At 35.2% G+C, this 24,607-nt stretch overlaps 2 protein-coding genes across 2 annotated transcripts in view; both read left to right on the forward strand.

The window, feature by feature from the left end:
* The window catches only part of foxo (forkhead box, sub-group O), a 94,106-nt gene extending 84,486 nt beyond the window's left edge, over positions 1-9,620 (forward strand). Inside the window, exon 3 of the mRNA XM_089104999.1 lies at positions 9,555-9,620. Within this exon, the coding sequence (XP_088961125.1) occupies positions 9,555-9,620 (66 nt within the window). The remainder of the gene's footprint in view (positions 1-9,554) is intronic.
* The window catches only part of LOC148955550 (uncharacterized), a 174,289-nt gene extending 150,400 nt beyond the window's left edge, over positions 1-23,889 (forward strand). The window contains exon 4 of the mRNA XM_089107610.1: positions 21,190-23,889. Coding sequence (XP_088963736.1) covers positions 21,190-21,207 — 18 coding nt within the window. The 3' untranslated portion in view covers positions 21,208-23,889. The remainder of the gene's footprint in view (positions 1-21,189) is intronic.
* The last annotated feature ends 718 nt before the right edge of the window (positions 23,890-24,607 follow it).

Raw genomic sequence — 24,607 nt, forward strand, 5'->3', positions numbered from 1 at the left:
CTGAAACCCCGACCCAGAAGTACCAGTGTACTGGATTCAATCGTTTAATGTATTTCTGTCCTACAAACATTATGTAGAGGAAACTTTAGGCATAGATAAAATCTTATGTACTTACAAAAAACCAACTCATCTACAAAGATTCGTTGAAACGCCTTTCTGAAGAAAAAAAAAATCGAAAGTAAGAGAAATTCCTAGCAATTGGATTCTGAATTTACGGGGTTGCTAAGGATTCGAAAACACTGGGTGTTCATCGATTTTGCAGATGTCACTAGTCAACAGAGCAGATTTTTTTATCATATATGGTGCATCTTGTTCAAAATCGGCTTTTTTGCAAGCAATGTGTATTGATTTTGGACGACCGCAGAATACATTCATGAGTTTTTCTTCGAACCCTTTTATTTGCCTGAAAACCAGACATGGTTTGCGCCCATAGGAAAGGGTAGCTGACTCTCCAGCCCCCCTTAAGAGACAAGCGAATAAGAAAATATAGACTATTTTACAACATTCGGAAAATTTATAGCGTTTAAAAAAAAAAACTTTCAAAACTTAAAAGAGAAAAATTTTGGTAGGTACTTTGGGCAGTACCGGGTACTCATTTAGTGCCTTGGAAGTACTACCTGAGGGTGCCCTCGGAAAACATTTAATCAATCTGAACTCTGAAATGAGAAAAGTACCCTTAATAATATCAACTTTAAGGAATAAAGACAAAGAAAACCCAACGAATTTGATGCATTCGCCTGTGCATGGGCGCCCATAAGCTGAATTCCAGGGGGGGGGGGCAAACCTCATCTAATTGGCACTTTTAGTGATATATAATAGAAATCTCAGAACAAAAATATAAAAATAAAGCAGCATCATTCAGCCAGGGGGGGCGGCAAGAGCCCCCCCTGCCCCTCCATATGGGCGCCCATGCGCCTGTGTCTTATAATTACTACTGCTACTAGCAACTCGCTGCAGAATCAAGCCGCCTGAGGCTAACACAGCTACGCACGCTCCTCCTCCTTGCAATCTTTTAGTACACCCTCCCAGGAAGTCCCCTTTTCTCTAAAATCTTCCCTTACGACATCCAGCCCCATTTGGGGGCGACCTTTGTTACTTCTTACAACGAAGTATGGATAATGCGTTGAAATAAATTTTAGGAACTTAAATGAAACTACAGACATAGTATCAAATGCTTTGAAACTCTTTTTGCCAAACTACTCAGACCAAAGCAAGTTGGTATGACATGTTTTCTGTGCAACTAGCAAAAAAAGACCTTTTGCGATTTGTATTAGGCTTCCAACTCCAGTCTTTGTGGGTTAGATGCTTTCTGTGTAACTCCGTCTTGTTGTTATCTCATAGTTTACGTTTAGTTGTCCCCTCTCCCACCATTAGGTCGATGAGGAGCAATGCTTTTAGAACTATGAATTCTTGCATGCATTAAACGCGTACTGGCCAGGGTTACTACCCTCTATTTCTCTGATTTATCACTAGTTTTGTGGTTTCTTTTTCTCCCTATTAACATTTGTCCCTGCAGGTTTCTGTAGTGATTTTTGGCGAGACATTTTTGTCTTGACTTAACTGAAGTTTGTTTTAAAAGCTAAATTTGAAAGAATTTCAAAAAGATTAAATTAAAAATTTTCTATCGTAAACTTCCAAATAGCTTAAAGGTTTGCTGAGGTTTTTGACAAATAAAGTCAAACGTAGACGCGACATTAGTATTATTGAATTTTCAGGTTTTTCTCTAGTCTAATGGTTTTCGGACGATTTAAGATGATTTTTTATTGGGTTAGTGGCAGTCCCGATATAAACCATAAAATGTGTGTCTGACCGTTCTTTTGATGCCAGGATTTGAACTATATCATCTTTGTCCCTAACTAATCTAAGTTTGATTGACAACCTTGGTATATATATAAGAATAAACACCCTCGTAATTCCTGTTTTCTAATCAAGTAGTAGGGGTCATTTCCAGTTCTTTGAATCCAACCAAATCTCATTGTTTTCCCATCTTGCATAATTAACTCTGTCAGAAGCATATTCAGTTCTACGCCATTATTTGTACTTTTGCCGCACAAGTTCTTTTACATATCACACATTAGATATGAGATGTTTCTTGCCACTATCCCATTTGTTTAAGGGTCATCATATCTCTCCCAGGTTAAAAAGGGTAACCACAGGCATTTCTTTTCCCCCTTGTACCCTTGAAAAGGTCTTTCTCTTGAGATTCGCGCTTCAATTAGGGAGTTCCTCGTTTGTAAGACATTGTTGGTGCGCTGAATCCCACTTCTCAGTTTCTTCTCAAGAGTCATAGAGGGAGGATCTCTTTTGTTTGTGAAGTTGAGGAACTAACGATTCTCTTGACTGAAGTAGTCGAGCCACTTGGCTCCTCAAGGAATAATATATTATTCTCTCTCTTTTCGATTTTTTTTATGCTCTGTCCTTTAGGCACTAAAGTTTTAAAAGAACTAGGCCTTCCCTTAGAAACCTCAGTAATCTTCTAGAGTGTGCTCAGAACGATAGTCGTTAAATGATTTTAAGTTGGCGGTAATTGGAACTTTTTGTGTCGCTACCGTCAAAAATATCCCCTAAAACTTTAACCTTTCAAATAATCTCACTCTTATCTGGCTTTCTAGAAATGTGGAAAACTAAACTTGTAAATTATCATCAAATTTTAACAATATATAAAACTTTGAAAAAAAAAAATACTTTCATCTCCCTATTAGATGCCAAGCCAACTTTTGAAATACTATTTTAACTTTTGAGGTAAACAAGTAAAGCATCCTAGTTAATTCAGAGTAACCAATAACCATTGCTTTTGAACACGGTATCTTAACTGCCATCTAAAGCTATAACAAAATTTATATCGATGGTGGAATATATGTGCGTCGGCAGGTATTGATTTCAGCTTTTGAAAATCAACAAATTGTGGTTAAAAATACTGAATATAAAATATTACAAAATGCTCTAATATTACTAAATGAGAATAATTAATAATAGCAATATTACTAAATAACTGTTATAATATTATTATAAAAAATAAGATATTAAAAATACTTATATACTACTGCTAAATATAGCTAAATACTAATGCTAATAAAAATTATCCTACTCGACTAAATATTACTAAATAATATCATTAAAATCACTTAACTTATCATTTAAAATTAACTTATAAGTAGTAAGTTTACTATCAAATTTTTCTTTTTATCTAATAGAAAAACATAAAATATTGCTAAAAATATTTACGATCCACTTAAATCACTTAAGCATTCAGTTGCTAGGATAGGAATAGCAAGTGTAAAGCCTTGATTCTTTTTTATGAAAAAAAAAATATCTTTCAGAATTTTTTAAACTGAAGGTTTTTGTTTGTTTAAGTAGAAAGATAAAGTATATCCAAAATATCGATGTAAAATGGTCAGTGAGTAAGTTTATCATCATTATATGTAATAGGGAATGCATTTGTGCTTTTGAAATAGCATATGCGTTTGTCGGCCACCGAATGGTTGTCATAGCAGAAGAGAAAAGATGCTGTCTCGAGTAGCCTACTTTATGTATTGACAGGCAGGGTGAACGAATAGCGAGTACGGTGCATTTGAAGTGTACGATATCCGATGGTGCCAGACATGCGCAAAAAAAGAACAAAGACATTCGTGGTAGCGGTACAGTAAATTCTAAATCGTAGCAGTTTTTTTTATCTGTGCTACGTACTAACATAAAAAATCGATGACAGCGAAGAGCGAGACATTTTTGCCTTAAAGCGGAACAAGAGTTGCTCTTAGCTGATTTTTTGTTGTTGATTATTTAGTTACCTATGTTCTCCTCTGTTCCTCCTATGTTCTCAATGTTCTCCTAGTATCTCCTACGTTCCTAGCTTGGTTTTATCGAAAGAACAGTCTAAGAGATTTGAGGAAAGACTGATTCAATTTTAGCTTTGAGGTCTAGTAGTGTATTCTCTAAATCGATTCTACCACTTATTTCAAGAAGTTGAATAGGAAAAAAAAACAACAAAAAACTGATGATTCTGTGACTATGGGTGCACATAGTTACTTTAGGGGGAATTGTTGAAGACTAGAGGGTTACTAGGGGAAGGCAATTGCTGATTAAAATGTGCTTTATTAAGATCGTATATCAAACTTGTTTTGTATTTTTGTATAATTCTGTCCCTTGTGAACGACGACGGAGGATGCCACGTTTCTTTCAGACACACGGTAATACACGACAACGTGTGTAGAAATGTCACGCTATTAGTAATGCGATGCTTCAAGTTTCTGATTTGACAATTGCTGGGGGAGGGGATACTACGCTTAAAAGTTACTTTGTTAAGATCAAATGGCAAACGTTTTCTGTATTTTTGTTCATAATATCCTTCAAATCTTGCATCGGGGCTCCCCTTGATGAGCGGTGGAGGATGCCAGCTTTTCTTGCAACCACGAGGAGCTAGTTTGTGCTGACACTGTTGACTGCGGTAAGATTACTTTAGTCGTAAATACCCCCATTCGTTACATGTATACAATTATCTCTCATGCACAAATATTGTAGGATTAGGCTTTAACTGGCAAAAAGAAACAGAGAAGGTTTTGAACAAAGGATGTTGCATGAGCATAGCCATTCCAAGGCTCACAATGTGTATGAGTAGGAAGAATGTAGTTCTAGAACCAAATCGCTTAAGTCCTCAAATATAACAACAACGAAAAGTGACATAAAGTTTAGATGGCTGATTTTAATTATAATGAAATGGAAAGGGTAGCTTATTCAAATTGGAGTAAAGGGCGATATTAAAGCTTGAAATAACCAGCAATGACCCTGAGTAAAAGGCAGAGGCAGTCACTTCTCACTTATTCACTCCCTCCTTGCGCTAAAATCTCACTTTGGTTTGCTGAGAATAAGGATGCTTTACTAAAGATAAAGCTAAGTGATTATTCCTTGATTACTGTTATTATCACATTATTATATTGGTATATTATTGTAATTATATTATTATGATTATTACATTATATTATTATATATAACAATATTATTGTATTGTTGTATTATTCTTTGACTATAGTGATTATTGGTGACTATTCTGCGATTACTCGTGAGACCTTGATACTCATAAACTCTGTTAGCCTGTGTATTTTATGAGGTCTTGATGGTTTGGAGAATCCTGTTGAAACCTTGTCTTGTTTGACGCATAGTGCTACGAGCAAAAGACGGAGTATAGTGACTGTCATTTTTTAGAAGATCGTATCAAAAATCTGTCTTTGTTGCATTTATTAAGTAAAACTTTGAAATTAAATGCAACTCGTGATTAAACACAAGCTTTTCACCTTGAATTAACGAGAACTTTCATTTCGTTTAAAATATTAAGAATAAATTCAAACCATTAACATAAATAATAATCAAAAGTTTTTAAAGAAGTTGTTATTTTTCTAAAAGTTAACATTTTGCGATCTTTTTTTGCCCTCAAAAGTTTTCAGATTGTTTTTTTCATATTTTTAAGTTCCTTTTCTTAAAAGCATATAACCCTTAATATCTCTTTTAAATTTGTACTTCATATTCTATTTCATGGTGTTCCCTAGTCTTTTATGAAAAATGTTCCAAAAAGTAAGTTGAAATTTTGTACAACCAATGTTGATTAATTATAATAACAATTCCTTAACATATAGCTATTAAGTTAACTCCCACTCCTGTTCCAAAATTTAATTTAGCTCCCCATAAAAACGACAAAAATATTTCCTCTTTTGCAAATAAGAATTCCATATTTCCTTTCCAAACATAAAAAACACATTCTAACAAAGATGAAATACAATGTATACACATTCTATAAAGGTTTTGCTCTTTCTATTTTGAAAGTGACAGACTTTCTAAAGTTTTTCCTGTCCTCAAAAAAGCATATAACTCCGGCAATTTAATCTCAGTTCCACAGCTGTTTAAAACTATATAAAACATTGTCGCCTGTGAACCTGTTTTTCTTTGGTGTTTGCATAGGTCTTGCAATAGAAAATTACAAATACTAGGGACCTTTTTCCCCTTGATAAATAAAATGCATTTCGGTGTTGGCAACAAAGTTAATTTTAAAGACAAGAGGAAGGAATAAAAGGAAATGTATTTATTAATGCAGGTCATTTCTTTGCATAGTCAAGGCACAGAGAAACAGAGTCTACTTGCGAAATATTTTTTGACTAAAAAATTGTTATTTATTTGTACTGGCTTAAAACTTCACACAAAAGAACCAATGAGGTTCTGTTCGGTTTATTGGCTCAAAATAATACCTGGCTTGACCTTCAGGCTATTTAATGCCTGTATGTATGGTTTTAAACAATGGCGGTGATTTGCTCTCCGGAAAATAATTAATGAATTAGTTTCATCCCCTTCCTCTAAACGTGTAAGATTATACGGAAAAAGTACTGCTTACTGATCTTTCCTTTCCTGTTTCCCTCCTGAAATCAGTAATTATACATAAATATACAATTAAATCGAAGGTGAAAGCCGTAAAGTATTACCTCTGCTCTATTGATTTATCAAGTCCGGGTGGTGCATAAATTTCGATTCTTCTAGATTCAATGCTCAATATTTGGTAACAAGGTTCAGCAAGGTTTCGAGGAGGTGTCTCTTCCTCCCCTAACTTAAAACATTATATAGGAAAGGTGCTGTTTTGCTTGTCCACCCCCCCCCCTCCTGAAAATGGTAATTATGCATAAATATGTTCTTCGTAAACTTAAATAGCTAAATTGAGATTATCAAATTAGCTTGAAGCCCTCTTCTCGGATGAACTGTCCCTCAACGAGTTGTTATTATTAGACAGCCTGTGTGATCAGCTTTTTGTATTATAGATTTTATCTCTTATTCCTTCTAGGTTACAAGTAAACACTCTATAGAGTGCAGTTGGTACCAATCTTATTTCAGATTCTGTTAGTTTCTAATACTCAGGGGGAGTCACTTACAAGAAACTTATTCTAATCTAGTCTTCCAGTATTTTATCCCCGTCCAACTTTCAAAACGCAAAATCCACAAGTTTGCTGGAAACGAGAAAGCATTTTAGAGAAATATAACTTTCTAGCCAACGGCTGATCGGACATAAATTACAATTCTAGTACAAGACACTCGGCCTAGCTTTAGGCTAAATGTAAAACCAATTCCTTGAACTTTCCCTACCTCGATCCGCAATTAGAGAGTTCAGATCAAGATTCTACCTCAGGGACGAGAGGTGCGGGAAAATGATATTTGAAAAGGAAATTAATCCTATCTGATTCAGATACGTTTAATTGTCTTGAAGTATAATTGTGCTGCATATCCAAATTCTAATCCTTGAATGTCTAAACTAATAATCTTACTTCCTTTTAAATCCTATGAAGGATTCCCAGGACAGGAAAGAAGATCAGACTGTAAAAAGGGATCTTTAGAAAATACGTAGACTGGTGAGATTAGAAATTCAGCTTTGACGTGTAAGGCTTTTGAAATTTGAGTAACTGTAGGTAAATAATAAGAATGAATCTGCTGCCAGACTGACGAGATGCGTTCAAACCAAATTTCGCCGGTTCAAAACCAAATTAGCTTGTTGAGAGCCCAATTTCTGAGTTTAAATCACTTTCTATGACTGCCCCCCCCCCCGCCCGTACTGTGTCGATTGGTAGAATCGGAAAAGTCGCTAAAGTCAGCTATTCGATTTTACCCTTATTCAAAGCATAATATTTGCAATCGTTCTCTGTGCCACCCAGTTAATCCACATAACGATTCCTCAAAAGTTACGGACCAGGGGAATGCATTATAGTTTTGGATGGCTGCCTTGCAACCTCTTCGTCCAAAGACGGGGGAGGGGCGGAGGAATGCGACCGTAATAAACATTCCAAGCATTCGAGGTGAGCGAATGAGAAGCAGTGAGTCACAAGTCAAACTAAGGTCGAAAACCCGACTATAAAAAAAAACTTACAAAAAAAAAAATGTTTCAAGTTAGATGCACTATATATGATAATTTGTCATGATATATCGATTCATAGCATCAGTGAGAGATGCAGTAATTTTTATTTTTTCCTTTTTTATAACGCATTATTTTGGTTCATTTTCTACGATGCATTTTCTATTTCAGTCATTTTCAGTCAACTACTAAAAGTAGATTATAATCAGGGGCGTTGTTTGGGGGTGGCAAGGGGGGCAGTTGCCCTCCCCCGAATAATGTGGAGCAAAAAATATTATGTATCCCATGCCCTTTGACTATCAAGATATGGACCGCTCTTGCCCCCCCCCCCCAATTAAAATGCTGGAGATTCGCTCCTGATTATAATCGAGACTAAGCTCAACTAAAAAGAACCCTGGGTAAACAAAAATAATCTGTCCTGATATGTCGATTGACATTGCCTTTGAAAGATATACTTCTTTAAATTTTTTTTCATTCGTAAGCCAATGTTCTATGCAGCCACTTTGAACCTGAAAGGTAGCCTCGGGTTGCAATTGCTCAAAATCTCCACATCGAATTCTTTTTCACTGACAAATTGGATTTTAAATTCAAAGTTTAGATTGTAAATATGCTGTTCTTCTGACAATCTAGATCATGAAAATGCTGGACCTCTGACAATCGAGATCATGAGTTTCTGATCTAGATATGTGATTTTGACAATCTTGCTCGAAAGCAATATTGTTGATTTTGCCAGTTCATGTATGAGTTGGGGTTTTTATAAATTTGGCTGTTCCAAAGTTTCACGTTAGGTTCAAGGTTCAAGGTTTTATTATTAATACCATATTTACACAACATATTACATTCCCTACAGAGAAAACTCGACAGAGTCGGGAACAAAAAATACTTGACACATAGATTTAAATTAATTGTACCTCTACTAATATTCCACTTATAGAGACTTAAATCAAAATCTTCCATTTTCTATTTCAAACTACCCTTAAAAATAAAATACAAAACAATAGATAACTCACCTTTCCAGACTCCTCAACCCACAACAAAAAATAAATAAAAAAAATTTCAAAAAAATTACTAACCTTATTCAACTCATCAACAGGGGAAGAGGTACCAACTCCTCCCCAAACACGCCATACAAAAGGAGGCGTACAGATGTATGTACAAGCACATACACACTTAGAAAATTTAGCTTTATTAACTCCTTTTTTCTACTGATATTTCTGAATGTTATTTGAAGAATATGGTTTGTCAGTGAAAAAGGACTTGAGTCCGCATCAACTCGTACGGAGTCCATGCTTACCTTAGGCCAAAGTTTCTGGTAAAACAGGTCCAAAAGTTATTGGAAAATTTTAAGTTTAGCTGCTTTAAAATTATCACTTATTTCTATGTTCACCAAGCCCTAGGAACATAATGAGTTATTCTATTAAGCTATTATTATTTTGTTATTTAAAATTGGTCCATGCACAAGATATGTGTCTAGGTTTGCTGGTTTCTAGTTTGCTTATCTGCCGCTAATGAGTAATGGTAATATAATTCTATATTTAAGCCAGTTATTGCTTTTTAGCTTCTGATGCGTAGGTCTTTATCTCGTATGAGGGGTTTGAGTATTCTCAGGAGTAGTCGAAATAGAAACGAAATGTTTTCATTTTATTTTTACAATTAATAACATCATGTATTCTTATAGCTTGGTGTCATTAAAAGGTGTGAGAAACTTGTGGCGGCCGGTTGTGATGTGAATAATAGATATTAGCAGTATGTCAGTCTTCTTGATTTCTAGGGTATTTGATTTTTAGATTTTTTATGATAGACTCCCCTCCCCAAGATTTTGAAAAATACACCCCCCCCCCTCTCAACATTTTCATGAATTAACGCCCCTGCTCCTGTTCCTGACATAACCAGCCTCTACAAGTCTGTTTATGCCTTTCAGTGACACTAAACAGATTAATATAAAATTATTAATTAATTGATAAAAATAAAAACAAAACTTTTTTTTACTGTAACTTAGGCTGAGAGTATTCTAATTTCTCACATAAAAGAAAAACCTATACAACCAATCCACATATTCGTGCTTAGTTTGTATATGCTTGTAAAGGTATTTTCTTGATCAGGAAGCTGTTGTTTATATTGTTTGTACTGTCATATACCGAAACGTCCATCTTGATGGAGAGTCAATGCCATATTTTGTTTTCAGTATTTTATTTTGGAATTTAATATCGATATATGATCTGATTAACAGATATGGATAATCGAGGCTGCATTCCAATGAAGAAACTGAAGGGCATACTAGAGGTTTTGTCATCGGTGGAGGGGGGAGGGGGGATCATCAAGATTTAAGTTCCCTCCATGTGCTTGTATACTTGCACACTAGATAAGAACTGTGTTGTCTCGGCTGAACAAAGTTAAAATTTGAAAGGAAAAAAATCTTGGTGGTTGAACATTGCTTACAAGAACTAAAAACTACTAGCTTCATAGACAGTAAAGCGTTGCTCAAGTTCATAAGCTCCATGAGTAGTAAACCTGGAGCATCATTATACAGCTAAATTAAAAAGAAAAAAACTTACTGCCTTAGGATTTGCTATACAATGATAGATGGCATTGATTGGTCTTTTCTTAGAACCAACTCGATTTTCCTATGTTTATCAGTTTCACATGCTCAATGGTCTCTTGCCTTTTTTGATATTTTTAGAACAGTTCAGAGTAGAGCCAGAACAGTTCTATTCAGTTAATTACCACAATTATTCCTTGATTGTGAGTTTCCGTGATAATATTTAATTTGCTAGTCATCGGTTTTAAGTGGTAATTTTATCAACATTGTAGCTACATTTTCTTTTTATAACTTGGAATTCAACTTTTGACTTGAGTCACTAGTTAAAATAAATATGAAAAAGTATCATGCAATGCAATTATTCTTGTTTTTACTTTGTTTTGAAACATCTCTGATCATAAGGAAAACCATTAGAAAAACAAAATAAATACGGAAAATGTGGTCTAAGCTGGATAAAATTACTTCTTGTAGAAACATATCTTTGCAGAGAAAGAGAGATGTGGATGGGTGATTTCCCCCCTCCGCTCCTGCCAAGGAAGGCCCGAAGGGACAACTGGGTAAATTGTAAAAAAAAAATAGTAGAAACGAAAGATTTGCTTTCATGCTCTCGTGAACTTTCCTTTTTTATGAAAGCACCTACTGAACCACCCAGGTCTGAAACCCGGGCGTGCCTTTGCATAAAGTTTTCTTAACGGCAGTCTCTAATTCAATTACAATTTATCTAACGTACATAGTAATTTCTTGAAATAGTTTGGTTATTGGACCCCACTGAGAAGTGTTGAAAACCTATGCCCATTATGGGTAAGCCTCCCATGCAGAAAAAAAAACCCTGACACATCCTCAGCCCCCCCCCCACTCCCCTTGATCAAAAATTGTTTGCCAATAACAATAAAATTGTGGCACGAACTGTTTCTTTCAAAGTATCCTTTTTTTTTACTGAGATTAAATAAAAAAACAAGTTTTTTTAACTGAAAGTAAGAAGCGATATTAAAACGAACAGAAATTATTCCGTATATGAAAGGGGCTATCCCCTCCTCAACGCATCGCTCTTTACGCTAATGTTTGACTCTTTCTCACAGCTCTATTTTTTAAAACAATTAAAAACTTTAGCGTACAGAGCGAGGCGTTGAGGAGGGGACAGTCCCTTTCATATACAAAATAATTTCTGTTCGTTTTAAATTTTAACGTCGCTCCTTACTTTCAGTTAAAAAACTTGTTTTTTTAATTTAAATTCTTAATGTTTTTAAATCAATGCAGGCTTTGATTTTGGCTCACCGTACATGAAAAACTAAAATGAAATTTGCATATTAATTTTTCTTTTTTTGGCTAAATGGCTTTCTCGAAAGTTGTTCAATTTTATTTAGAAACGTTTTTATTAGTAATAAATATAGGTAATTTAAGAATTAACTTACGTAACGAACTTCTATATTCGTATATTTTTATTGCATATATTAGGGGGGGGGGGTCTCCCCTAGTCAATACCTTGCTCTTTACGCTAAAGTTCAAATTTTTTCCAATGTTTTAAGGATGAACCCTTAATCACAAAGGGCGTTAATTAGAATAAATAGCTTTTATGAAAGTACTAAAAAAACTTTAGCGTAAAGATCGAGGTATTGACTAGAGGGCGAACCCAATCATATACGTAATAGTTTTTGTTCATTTTGAGTTTTGATGTTGAAAAGTTTTCAGTTGAAAACTTGTTTTTTTTGTATTTAATTTCTGATCTTTTTTTTTTTTTAATGCTGGGAAATCCGGACATGAAAACCCTCCATGGAAATAAGATCCTCCCACGTAACCCCCCATTCACCCCCCCCCCCACTACCAGAAAAAATCCCCTGAAAACGTCTATACCTCCCAATAACCAATACTGTATATAAACATTAGGCAAAGTTCATAACTTGCAGCCCTTTCCCCGGGAACTGTGGGGGATGAAGTCATCCTCAAAGACATAGTTATTATATTTTTCGACCATGCTGAACAAAATGGCTATCTCAAAATTTTGGTCGGGTGACTTTGGAGAAAAAATGAGCGTGAAAGGGGGCCTAGTTGCCCTCCATTTTTGGTCACTTAAAAAGGGCACTAGACTTTTAATTTCCGTTCGAATGAGCCCTCCCACGATATTCTAGGACTACTAGGTCGATAAGATCACCCCTGGGGGAAAAAAACAACAAATAAACACGCATCCGTGATTTTTTTTTCTGGCAAAAAATACAAAATTCCACATTTTTGCAGATAGGAGCTTGACACTTCTGATAAACTGAATCTGATGGTGTGATTTTCATTAAGGTTTCTATGATATTTAGGGGTGTTTCCCCCTTTTTTCGAAAATAAGACAACTTTCCTCAGGCACTAACTTTTGATGGATAAGACTAAACTTGATGAAACTTATATATTTGAAATTAGCATAAAAATATGATCATTTTGATGTATCTATTGGTGTCAAAATTCCTTTTTTTTTAGAGTTTTGGTTACTATTCAGCCGGATCGCTCCTTACTTACAGTTCGTTACCACGAAATATTTGATTATGGTATCATGGTAATTTTTAGGACTTTGTTTACCAAATCAGTGTTTCTATTTTACCATTTCCATATTGTATTTAAACTTTTAGGCGTAAAACAAGTCTCTAAAGATTTTTTTTTTAATGCAACTTCTAGAATAGTCTGTTCAATCCTTAGGTCATTCTATACCTCCCCCCAAAATTTTGGAGCGTAATTCTTTTGACAGCATATTGGCACCGAATAAAATATAATAAAGTGTCCCCAAAGCTTTTTTGGGGACAGACTTTAAGCACATTTTTAAGATTGAATCTACTGGGATTGAAAATTATATGCTAAAAGTGATAATAATTTAGTCATTTAATGTGCAGATACTTGTTCATCTTAAGTGAGAACTTGCTCATTTTAAAAGCATTGCATCATAATTTCAAAAAGCAATTAACATCCGTCTCTAAGCTTTTACTATTCACTTTTTGTATCTAAATATCTTTCCATCACGCCTTAATTATTTGCTTCTTTCCGCTTCGATGACTTTTTCGCAACTTTCGTAGCAATTCGACAGATTTATACATTCTCCCTTAGTATGTTCTAAATAGTAAAACTTTGTTCCGTGAACTTGTTTGAATTTCATCTCCATGTCTGCCAACCCGCCCTATGAAATACTTTGTTAAAAATAGTCCATCCTGTGAATACCGCGAAGAAGAAAACTTTTTTTAATCATAGAATCTTGTGAAAGCTCTCATGTTGGGGTTTTTAACGAGGCAACTTTCTTAAAAGGCTTTGATTTTAAATAGGATTTGGAACTTTGTTGGACTCATAATTAATTCGTGCCGTTTTGTATTATTGATATAAAACTAAGTTATAGTCAATCGAAGATTTCATGTTCCTTTTTTAGTTCATAAGTTTGGAAAGCTGTATATTATAGCTGTATATAAGCTTATATATAAGCTGTATATATAAGCTGTATATTATAAATACAGAAGTCTTAGATTCAAATCATTCAAATATTCGTATTTATGTAATTATGTAAAACTTTTCAGTTAAGAATAAAAGGTAATTTTGAAGAGAATAAACTTTTCTATGTAGTAAATGAAAATCCTTTGAAGGCCTTTTAAGGATTTATGAGGAAGAGTCCATAGTTCTAAGTTCCGAAATAAGTCCATAGTTCCAAAATGAATGTGTTGACCTCTAAACTAAGTGCCGAATGCCTCAATATTATTGACAGGACCATATTTAGGTTGTTTTTTTTTGGGGGGGGGGGGGTACAAACAAAGCCGGACAAAAGTTTTAGGGGGACAGGGGGTTCAAACCGCCCCCTTGGATACGGCCCCGGCTATCTATGTGAGTTTATCTTGATAAGAAGCTGTCTTGTCACACATGCTTGACTAGGGCTTGCAATTACATTCTGTTACTTTATTTTTTCAAGTGGCATGTGTTATACCAAGAATCTCAGTACTGAAGTCATGTTTAGTTAATGGTGCTAAAAACTTCCTTTTTCCTTCGACGTTCTTCCTCCTCTCCCCAAAAGACCAAAAATACGCTAACAGTGGACATTTTTGTAATGTCTCCTAAAATCATGACAATTATATGGCAGTATTTTCAAACCCTCACCTTCCCTCCATTAGAAACATTTAGCCCGACTTCATTTTGTCTTGCATTTTTTTTTTTTTTTTTACATTACCCTACATGCTCACTGTATTTTGTCTCTTTTTCTTTTCAAATTAAAGATGTTGTGAAAATCCGTCGTTAAATTGTGTGCACGGGAGTGCCGTGTCCCCCGTGGTCAAGGAGGATGAGAATTCATATCTTTATCTTTCTAGTTCGTGTGCTAGAGTGATAAACATTTAATATTCTGAAAAAAGACTAAAAATTCAGGCATATGCCTGAAACAGGGACTCTGGACGGACCTAATAGGACAGGCAGTTGGTAGTTAGGGGGAAATTAAACCTGGGCTTCGCAGGGAGCCGACCTTTGGTTCAATGAAGATTTTGTTTTTTAGATTTTTGCATGTAAGTTCCTATACTTAATTGAACCCAATTTATAACGAGTAAAACCTGGCCAATAAGTAATTAAATGTTATCTTGCAATAACTTCGGAAATGGGAAATAGAATTTGATAAGGGTTCATGAAACGTTTATCCTTGGTGTCCAGCTTCCGCCAGTCCCGGGCCCCAAGCATTTTCATGGTTTTTATGGATTTTTTATTATTTCATATTTTAAGTGTCAAACAGGGTATATCTGATTCTTCTACAATTAAATATTTATCTAGATGGTCTTATGCCCCCTCCCTCGCCCAACAATTCCTACGTACGTGCTCGGAAGGTGCCATAATTTAACTTCAAGTGTTACAAGATTTCTATTGAGTATGTCCTTTATTTTTTCAGAAATACGTGTAACGAGAGTCCTCAAGGGCATAAATTTAATCAAGTGCAGGAATAGGAAAATACATGGAAAATGTGAAGAATTACAGAAATAACCTACAAATATCGGATAGGAGGCATGGGTCTGAAGTCATCCGTGAACGCGCCTGATTCTACCGCTCATTTCGCTTTATGCATTATCAAATGCCTTAAAGCACATCAATTTTGTTTAATAAAGAGTAATCAATTTACCCCCTCTTGCTTATCTATTCATCAGACCCTTTAAATTGTCTGAAGATGCTTTACAATTCAAGAGCTATGTTGGCAATTCTTAATTTTTCTGACACGCAGTCGAAGCTCCGCTTTTTCCTCATACAATTTGCGTGTCAACTTTGTCACGGTGATTTTTTTTTCATCGGCGAAATGTCTCCATATTTCATGAAAAAAACTAAAAGTAGTCTTTATACGTTGTTACATTGTATGCACCTAATAAACAGAAAAAGTAGATGTTGCATACATTTACGGGCCGCTACATTGTCATTGTGTACGGTGCAAAACTTTTGTCACAAAACTTTTTTTCTCTTCGATGAAATGTCTTAACATTTCATGTTTCATAAAAATTAAACGTTTCTTTATACGTTGCCAAATCGTATGCACCTGATAAAAGAAAAAGTAGATGTTGTAAACGTGTTTACGTTGCACCATTTTATGCACTTAATAAAATAAAAAGTACTAGTTTGCAAACTCTTTCAAATACGACAACCCGAGGTTTCCAAGCAAGAGAGAAGAAATTTGTCAAAAGCAGACAATGAGCACCCATGAGGGTGCTCATTGTCATACCCATAATCCATGCTTTCAAAAAATAGCATAAATCATGCAGCAATATCATTTGACTTATGACTATAATGTATAACAACATGCGCATGGGATAGAGGCTTCAGGCTTGACTCTCTTAAAGACTATATTATTAGGATTTTCTTCGAAATTTCCCCTCTTTTCATGTAACTCGCTTATTTTCCTTGTTATTTTCTGATTTGCCACCATATACTTATCGGACGGCAATGTTAGATTTTAAACATCCTAGACTATAATACTGTATTTCGGGCTAAACTTGAAAAAAACTTGGATACAGTCAACTAGACACAATTAGATATATTTTGCTTTTAAGCCCATCTTTCGGGGAGGGGGCACGTGAATTGCAAACCTCCCTATAGCGATGGGATGGGTGAATATTCTTATACAATGAAAATATTCAATAATAAATAACCTCACAACAAGTATTAAAGTAAATGGCTATTTGTATATGATAATTATGACCGATCTTAACAGTATGTGTTTGAAACCAAAGATGTAAATCTATAAAGATGGGCAGATAGGAAACGATTTATGGTACTCAATTTGTCTTGTCGCATTAAAGGGTTTCGGCCATCGACAATAAATCTGCGTTATTATAATTCATTTTGTCGGTCCTTAAAAGTGCTTTGGTGTCGAAATTGAGTCCCAGTACCGGCTAATCACAAATGACCTTACACGATATGGGACGTGAAACATCTTATGTTCGCAACCAAAGCCAGCAGCTCCTCAGGAAGGTTGTTAAGAGGTTCCCGGATGTTCGACAACTGAAGTTTTGATTCATTTTTCTACTAATATAAAAGTAATTCGGGTGTCAAACTTTGAGGATGCGTATTGTTCCGTCTTTCTCTTTCGTACAGGGACTAGTCCATGATATCTTTACTTTCAACATTCTTATTTTTTTCAGTCGTTAAGCAAGTAAGGGGTCCTAAGTAGGAGTCTACTGATCCAGTTGAACTATCGTTAGTATTTCCTATTTTAAACACATTGACGGTATTACCGCTATAATTATTCTGGAGTTTTAGTTGCAGGTTCTGCTGTTTTATTAATACAGCTTGGAGTTTTGATTAATGCAGTTAAAATTTTGATTGTTTAGATGCTGCCAAGATAAATTCAAAATGTGGTTTTTAACTTTATTTTGGAGGCCCCGTGGAGATTTTTTGTCGGTCCCATAAAGTTTATTGAACTCTGTGAATTTGTAAAGTCTTTCTTAGTGAAAGTCCAGTAGTGGAAAAGGAAGCAGCAGCAAAATTAACAGTTTCGGATAGCCCCTTCTGGGTATTCTCAGGGGATATCTTATTTGGAGAATTTTTTCCAATTCGCAAAAAAAGAAAAGGAAAAAATATGCAGCCTACTTCTAGAAACTCATTTGGCTCTTTACTGCCTCCTGAAACCTGGTCAAACATGAAACAAAATACGAAAAAATGAAACTCATCCCCTTAATTGTTTCTAGGAACCCCAAAGAGCCCCTTAAAAACCCCTGATTAAGGACGCTGGCTGTTAAAAATCAAGAGATACACAAATCCCCTATATTTTGTCAACTTAACCCATTAACCCATTCAGCACTGAATATTTTTCCTGCCCAGGAAAATTCTGATTTTCTAGTATAGGGCTCATTTCGACCTTAGAAAACATATGGCTGTGTTGAAAAACCGTCGGGGCACATATTCTTAGAAATCTCGATCCCTGTCAGATGACAGTAATGGGACTAGAAGTGTATACCAGCAAGACAACTTCGTTTATATTTCAAGCTCAGTGAACATGGTACATCTTGAAGCAATTCCTGTCTTTGTTCAGACACAACACAACCTCACATTTCTCACAGCAAATCCGTGAAACCCCCTTTTTTCCTTTTGGGCACTTTTCATAGCGGCACTGAGCTTCCCAACCTTCTAAATGCACAGGGAAGTGATTTACTCGGTCATACCGGACGCTTTTGATCGTGTAAGTTGATCGCGCAGCAGGTCGGGACGACGAAGGAGCCGGATAATTGTCGGCATCTAGTTGCTGGTGAGGACAATCAGCTCTTCGGTTAGAGATCTGCTCCTCATATTCACACTTCAGCAGTACTTCTGTAATTTCGTTCCGGAACTCGAAAAGTGACACTGGTCCACTTTTTCGTCTTTGTTTCAATTCGATACAAGGCAACGAGATGATCCAGCTTGTCTATTCCTCCCATATTGCAGTTATAGTGACCAATAACGTCAGGTCTTTTCACATCAACCTTCTCCTTCTTCTCGTTACTCCATCTGTTCACTACTCCACTTGCACCTGCACCACAATAATTCGACACCATGTTTACTGCGCTGTTGTCAAACCAAAACAAGAACGAGTCCCTTTTCAATGTCGCTAACTTCGTCCCACGACCATCGTCCTTTCTTCCTAAGATCCTTCTCATCTGCAAGCTTTGCTTTGGCTATCCTGCCCTTTCTGATAGTTCCTGCTGCCAAGAAACCATCTGCTGTCAACTTTTCAAGCAGTGGTAACGTTGTAAAGTAGTTGTCGAAATACACTTTGTGATAGACATGCTTGTAAATTTTCTTCAGCAGACTAAGAACAATGACTCCTCCCAAACCACCAGCTGTTTCTCTGTGCTCCTCCCCAATAGGGGTACTCTTTAACTGATAAACTTCAGAGCCATACATGATACCAGAAGAACCACAGAGAACTAAGTTTTTCAGCCCCCAAGGTCTTGGCTTTTACTTTATGTATTGCTTCATCCTCGTCTGGCCTTTGAAGGGGATAATCTGCTCGTCTAACATAGGTTTTCCTCCCTTTCCATGTCCAAACACCGCGCTCTAACACGGGATAACACAGGCCTGACTTTCCATAACGCATCATTTTCGTTCATGTCCTCTTCGGACGCAAAGTGGAGATGATTCCGTAATTTATGGTATTGATCTGTTGGAAGTATTCTTGTGACTATGGGAAGAAAGTACTTCTTGTTCCAGTAAAGTCATATCTGCGAAAGATTCAGGGATTCCATGAGGATTGAGATCCCAACCATTAGGCGTATCTCTTGGGCCAGACTTTTGCCTCTGACTGCTATAGTTTTACCGTGTTCCTTCAAATGGTACAAGTCCGTTTTTTCAGCCATAGTCTCAAAAAACTCAAGCGGAATATACTTGTAGAAGTACTCGACAGGAGTAAGCCCCTCAGTCTGAGAGTCCAGTCTTGTCATTTGACGTACACTGACTTTTGAAAATTCTGACAGCCCACTAGATGGCGCTAGTCACTAAATAGAACTTTCATTGATTAGTTTCGGCAATCTAGTTTTAAATGATATTACAAAAGTAGACAAATAAATGAATGCCTACTTGAATTTCTAACTAGAATCGACTCAGCTCTAACAGACTTTTTCCCACTTTTTTTCTAATTAAATTTCCGTCCACTCCAGCATTCCAAACAAAACATGTGATATATCAATAGATTGGTAGATGTCTCAAGAATACAAAGAGCATGGTTTTAGTTACTACTTTTCACACTAGATAGCATCTGAAGAGCAAAAATTAGTCACCCATCATTTGACGGGCTCCGGGGCGAAAGGGTTAAAAGTTCATCTTATAAAACATTGAAATAGCCAGATTTTCTAATAAAATACAGGTAACTCTAAAGTATCAAGGACATTAAAATAACAATTTTTTGACCGGTGGACCCATCTTAGGTCTATTTATACCTGAAAACTACAATTTTCTGATTTTTGGTTTTTAGGGCATTACAATATATTGTCAGTGTTGCCACGTTGAATCTTGAAATAAATAAGCAGAACTAATTAGTTAAATTCTGTAATACTTTTCAATAGTAACAGTTCAAACAGTAACAATCTTGATTCCAAAAAATAACTTCACATTCAACGAAGAATTACACCTTCTTTAGCTGTTTTATGCCATGCAATGAAAAATCGCTGATTTTTCAAACATGTTTCCTTTTTTTAAACTTGGCGCACGGTATTTTCTTTAAAAGTTGAATTTACGATTTATCCTATTTTTTAAGATATAAATGGTCCTGAAAGTGTCACCTTCATCATTCCAGACAATCAGATTTCATTTTCCACTGTCTTTGGCATACACTTTAAAGGAAATAGTTAAACATTATTAAGATCTTACTTTGTTGAGAACTTGTTTATTATAGAAAGCGGTTTTGATTATTATTAACCATGAATTGTAGGATGAAAATTAAGCCGCTCTTGGAGAGACTTTATAGGGGGGGGAGCACAAAGCTGCCTTTCGTCAAGTTTTAGAAAGTCCTGTTGAAATCAAACTTTGTTTCTGGGACCGTTTCATTTTGACGACTTTGTAACTGAAATTAAAGCAAAGTTTTGATGGGAGCCATATTGGAATAGAGTTTCATCTTAAACTTTTCTGAACCCTTGGAATTTCAGAGGGATTTTGTGTGAACATTATAGATTCTTGAAAATTGCATGGGAACAGGAAAACATTTACTTTTTGAAAATATGTTATTGCGAAATGGATTTTATTTTTTCTGTAAAAAAGGAAAATTTAAAGTAAAAAATGGGGTTCCAGTCCTGTATTATCAAGAAAGCACAAGTAAATAACGAAAATATGTATTTTATTTAACTTTTATCTACTTTAGACCCCTTGCTGAAATTATTTTCTTTTTCTGAAACATCAGTGATCTCTTAGATTGACCTTTAACGCCAAAATGACAGGTATCAGGAAAAAAGAAAGAAGAACGCGTTGTATTTTTGAAAGTAGTATCAAAAATTGAATTACGATAATTTCTTGATCAAGAAAAAACATTTTCAGTCTAAAATGCCTCACTTTATCAATTGCTGAAAAACTCAAAAATCAACCTTCAACCCGAAAATGACGGATACCAAAAAAAAAAAAAAGAAGAACGCATTGCATTTTTGAAATTAGAATCAAAAGTTGAATTAGGACAATTTTCTAAACAAGTAAAAGAAACTTCAGTCCAAAATGCCTCGATTTATCAGATTACTGAAAAATTAGATAAGAAAGGGTTTTTTTCTGATTTAGATTCAACACTCTTTAACTTAAAAAAAAGAGAAGTTTATATGGCGTGATGAATAAGTGTTTCTCTTTTCAGATATACCGAAAGCACTAAGGCGCGGTGGGGCAGCTGGAATGAAGGCGAAAAGGCTCTGTGATACGACTAGAGAGAAAACATAGGGAGCGAAATTTGCTCAAATTGAACGCAGTTACTTCTTTTCCATTATGTGAAAAAAGTAGTTCTACAATTTTTTCGTTTCAGTGTGCGCTTTGAGCGCAAAAAAAGCGCTTTGCTTATTGGCTTTGTGCCATTTTTTATGTTCATGCTGCCTTTAGCCTATCTGCGACCACCATTTCCCTGCTCAGCAGATGGCTTTAGTGTATATAGTTTATGGTTGTGATGAGTGACTGTATTCAGCTTTAAGAATAAGTGTGTCTTAAATTCAGAAAAGAAAGAAGACAGTGTGTATTAAACTCACTACAAATTGAGCAGTGGGGCTTTCATGAACTTGTATACGGATCTAATTGCTGAGAGTGAATAAGTCTGAAAAAGTATGCTTTTTACTTAAGCTCGAGAAATTTAAAAATTGCTTTATTCGTTTTTTCATGTTTTTTCTAACCAAAGAGAGTTTATTATCCTTGTGTACTTTACTAGAAAATGTAATTCGTATAGACATATATTTGGGTCATTAGATCCTGCTAAAAAGGGGGTTATGCCCTCCAAAACTACTGAAAAGGGGTTCGGATAAGGTGGAAAAGACGAAAAAGAATTCCAAAATTCTTTTTCCATGTATGCCCTTTCGTCATACCCCAGCGCCATTCCATTTGGATGTAAATCTTCATAGATTACCCTAATCTAATGCTAAACTTACCTTTTTATCGTTCAATTAGCTTACCTTGTCCTTAACTCCGAACCGCTAAAAATGGGAAAGCAATGCTAAGTACATATTTAGTTAAGGGTGAAACACACAGATCATTCAGTCTAACAGGATCAATGGCTTCCACTTACCTACTTAATATGGAATTTTGGATACCATCTTGTGATCTCTCAAAAAGCTACCTCTTTCAATTTCCAAAGATTTCGCTAATCTATCACGCAGAACACATATTTAGGTGATTAAAAAATAACAAATATTTAGATTGATTAAAAAAAGTATATTTTGGTTGTTTCAAAATTGTGAATTTTAAAGGCAGTATTGCATTTTTGTCAGCGTTGTCGCGTTCAACCATCAAAACAAATAAGAAAAAATATTTAATTAAAATTGACAGCGCTTCTCATCCATAAAAATTCAAATATTAGCAATTTGTTGAGTTCTCAAAAACAACTGATTTTAAAATAATTAGTTTCGGATGACCTCTGTCAAATAAGTTATTACGCCTGGTAACGCTCAGTGTCACAAGTGGTGCTCTTCTTGCCACAAAATCATTGGAGTTAACAATCCTCTTAGTTTGGATGATCTGTGGCGGAATTTTTGAAGTGGAATACGTCTACGCAAGATCTCATTCTTTTACCCTAACTTGTACCTGAAATTATGTTACCTGACGTTTACCTTCATAACTAATAATTGTATCTTAGCCTGTCACGTTAACTTGTCGGTGATAAACAGAAAGTTTAGTTGAAACATCTGGGACTCGCTGGAATTTTTATTTGTTTGTTAGTTATGTAGCTGTAGTTCTGTTGTTTCTTCCTTGGTTTTTGATCCTTCCCACCAGCTTGGAATTAAAATAATATTTTCTTCTCAGTAAGGAAATATTAAAGTTGGGTTGGGATTGAAACATGGTTCAACAGCGTTAGCTAATGTTTCTGATTCAACGACTTTTCTGTTTATGTACATGTAACGCAGTAGTTATCGGCTAGCCGTTTCGTCGTTATTAGACGGTACCGATTCTTATGCGTGCCAGTATTTCACCGATATTTGCATAAGTACCTTTGTTGACAATAGCTAGGATCACCTATTATTAGTTAAATTGATTTTTAAACGTAGACGGTGTTTTTTTTTTTTTTTTTTTTTTTTTTTTGCTCTCATTATTACTTTGTGATGTAATGACTTTTACAAAAATTGCTTAAACTCCCTTTAATTTTAACTCTAGTAAGTACCAAGGGGCCAAAATAAGTATCGATAAACATTCAATCTAATTTTAGACTAATTTCTATAATAATTCTTGTTTAATCTATACAAAAATAAGCATCAACAATTTTTGAAAATGTTAGAAGCAGAGTCATAGTTTTCTTTGAATTCTTTTTTTTTCAATTATACATTTTTTAATCGCAGTTCATTTCTGGAATTAATGATTATTCTTAGAACCATTAAAATGTGAGAAAAGTAGTTTAGTTTCTTACATTAGAGCCATTCATAAGCCGAATCAATAAATCGCTCTTACGATTTAGTAAACGCTTACGTATAATAATAATGAAATAAAGGTATTGACACCATGGGTGCCAATTGGCGGTGGGGGTAGATTTTAAAAAATACCTTATATGTACATAAAAAAAATGTCCTCCCCCAGCCTTTGAAAAATTATTCTTTTCCACCTACATTTTTGTGAATTGGTGCCGCTGATTGGTACCCAAAAATCATAAAAACAATCTGATCATTGAATAACGGATTTTTATAAGCCCATTGACTGTAGGTATAAAGCATGGATGTCAGAGATACAGCCTAGGTGTCATTAATTGCCCCTAGAGTGTCTTGACATTGCTTGAAGTCTAAATTATTATTGTTTGACCTTCAATGACACGTACACTAGGATTTTGTTCGGTAGGGGGATCTAGAATTTCAGATATGCATTGCAATCCCCCCCCTCCCCCCCAAAAAAAGTAAATTATACAAAGAATCTGGGAAAATATCCACATATTGTAAAAAAAAAGAAGAAAATTGTGCGGACATTCGACACAAAGAACATGCTTATTGAAGCATCTATGGGCAGTTCTTATTTACGTCACTGATTGTTTTCAACAATTTAATCTATATAGTAGATGTCATTCTAGGTTTACATGTGGACATTTTAAGCTAAATATCAAGGTCAATGATATGATTTTGATATCAAGCTTCGATGACATATTGAAACAAAAAATATGCTAAGTATCTAAATGTTTGAAATACTCGCCTCTTTTTGACTTGTTCGAACTCTAGTGCCATCTAGATTTGTCTCGATGTTTTAAATGTTATTCAGACTTGTTTTGATGGAAAATAAGAATTAATTAAGTTATTACCTAAATACATTCCGAAAGACAATTTCCTGTCATGGAGATTTGAATTCGAAATCGCTAATGTAGGCTTTGGTATAACAAATAAGTAAATGACGAATTTCCTAACCATTCTACATTGCCGTATACCGGGGGGGGGGGGGTACTCCGTCATGACCCCCCTTTCGAAATTTTTTCTGACTCGTACAAAAGTAAAAAAAACATACGGCCCTGTCCCCGTGAGCGCCACCAAAAAAAATTCCAGAGAGTGCAGTCATACCAGAAGCTTTGTTTCTGTAATGAATTAAATGGAATCATCCTATATTTT

This window comes from Artemia sp. Qi Xiang Cuo, chromosome 2, assembly GCF_049724085.1.
Source record: "Artemia sp. Qi Xiang Cuo chromosome 2, ASM4972408v1, whole genome shotgun sequence".
Taxonomy (NCBI): Eukaryota; Metazoa; Arthropoda; class Branchiopoda; order Anostraca; family Artemiidae; genus Artemia; species Artemia sp. Qi Xiang Cuo.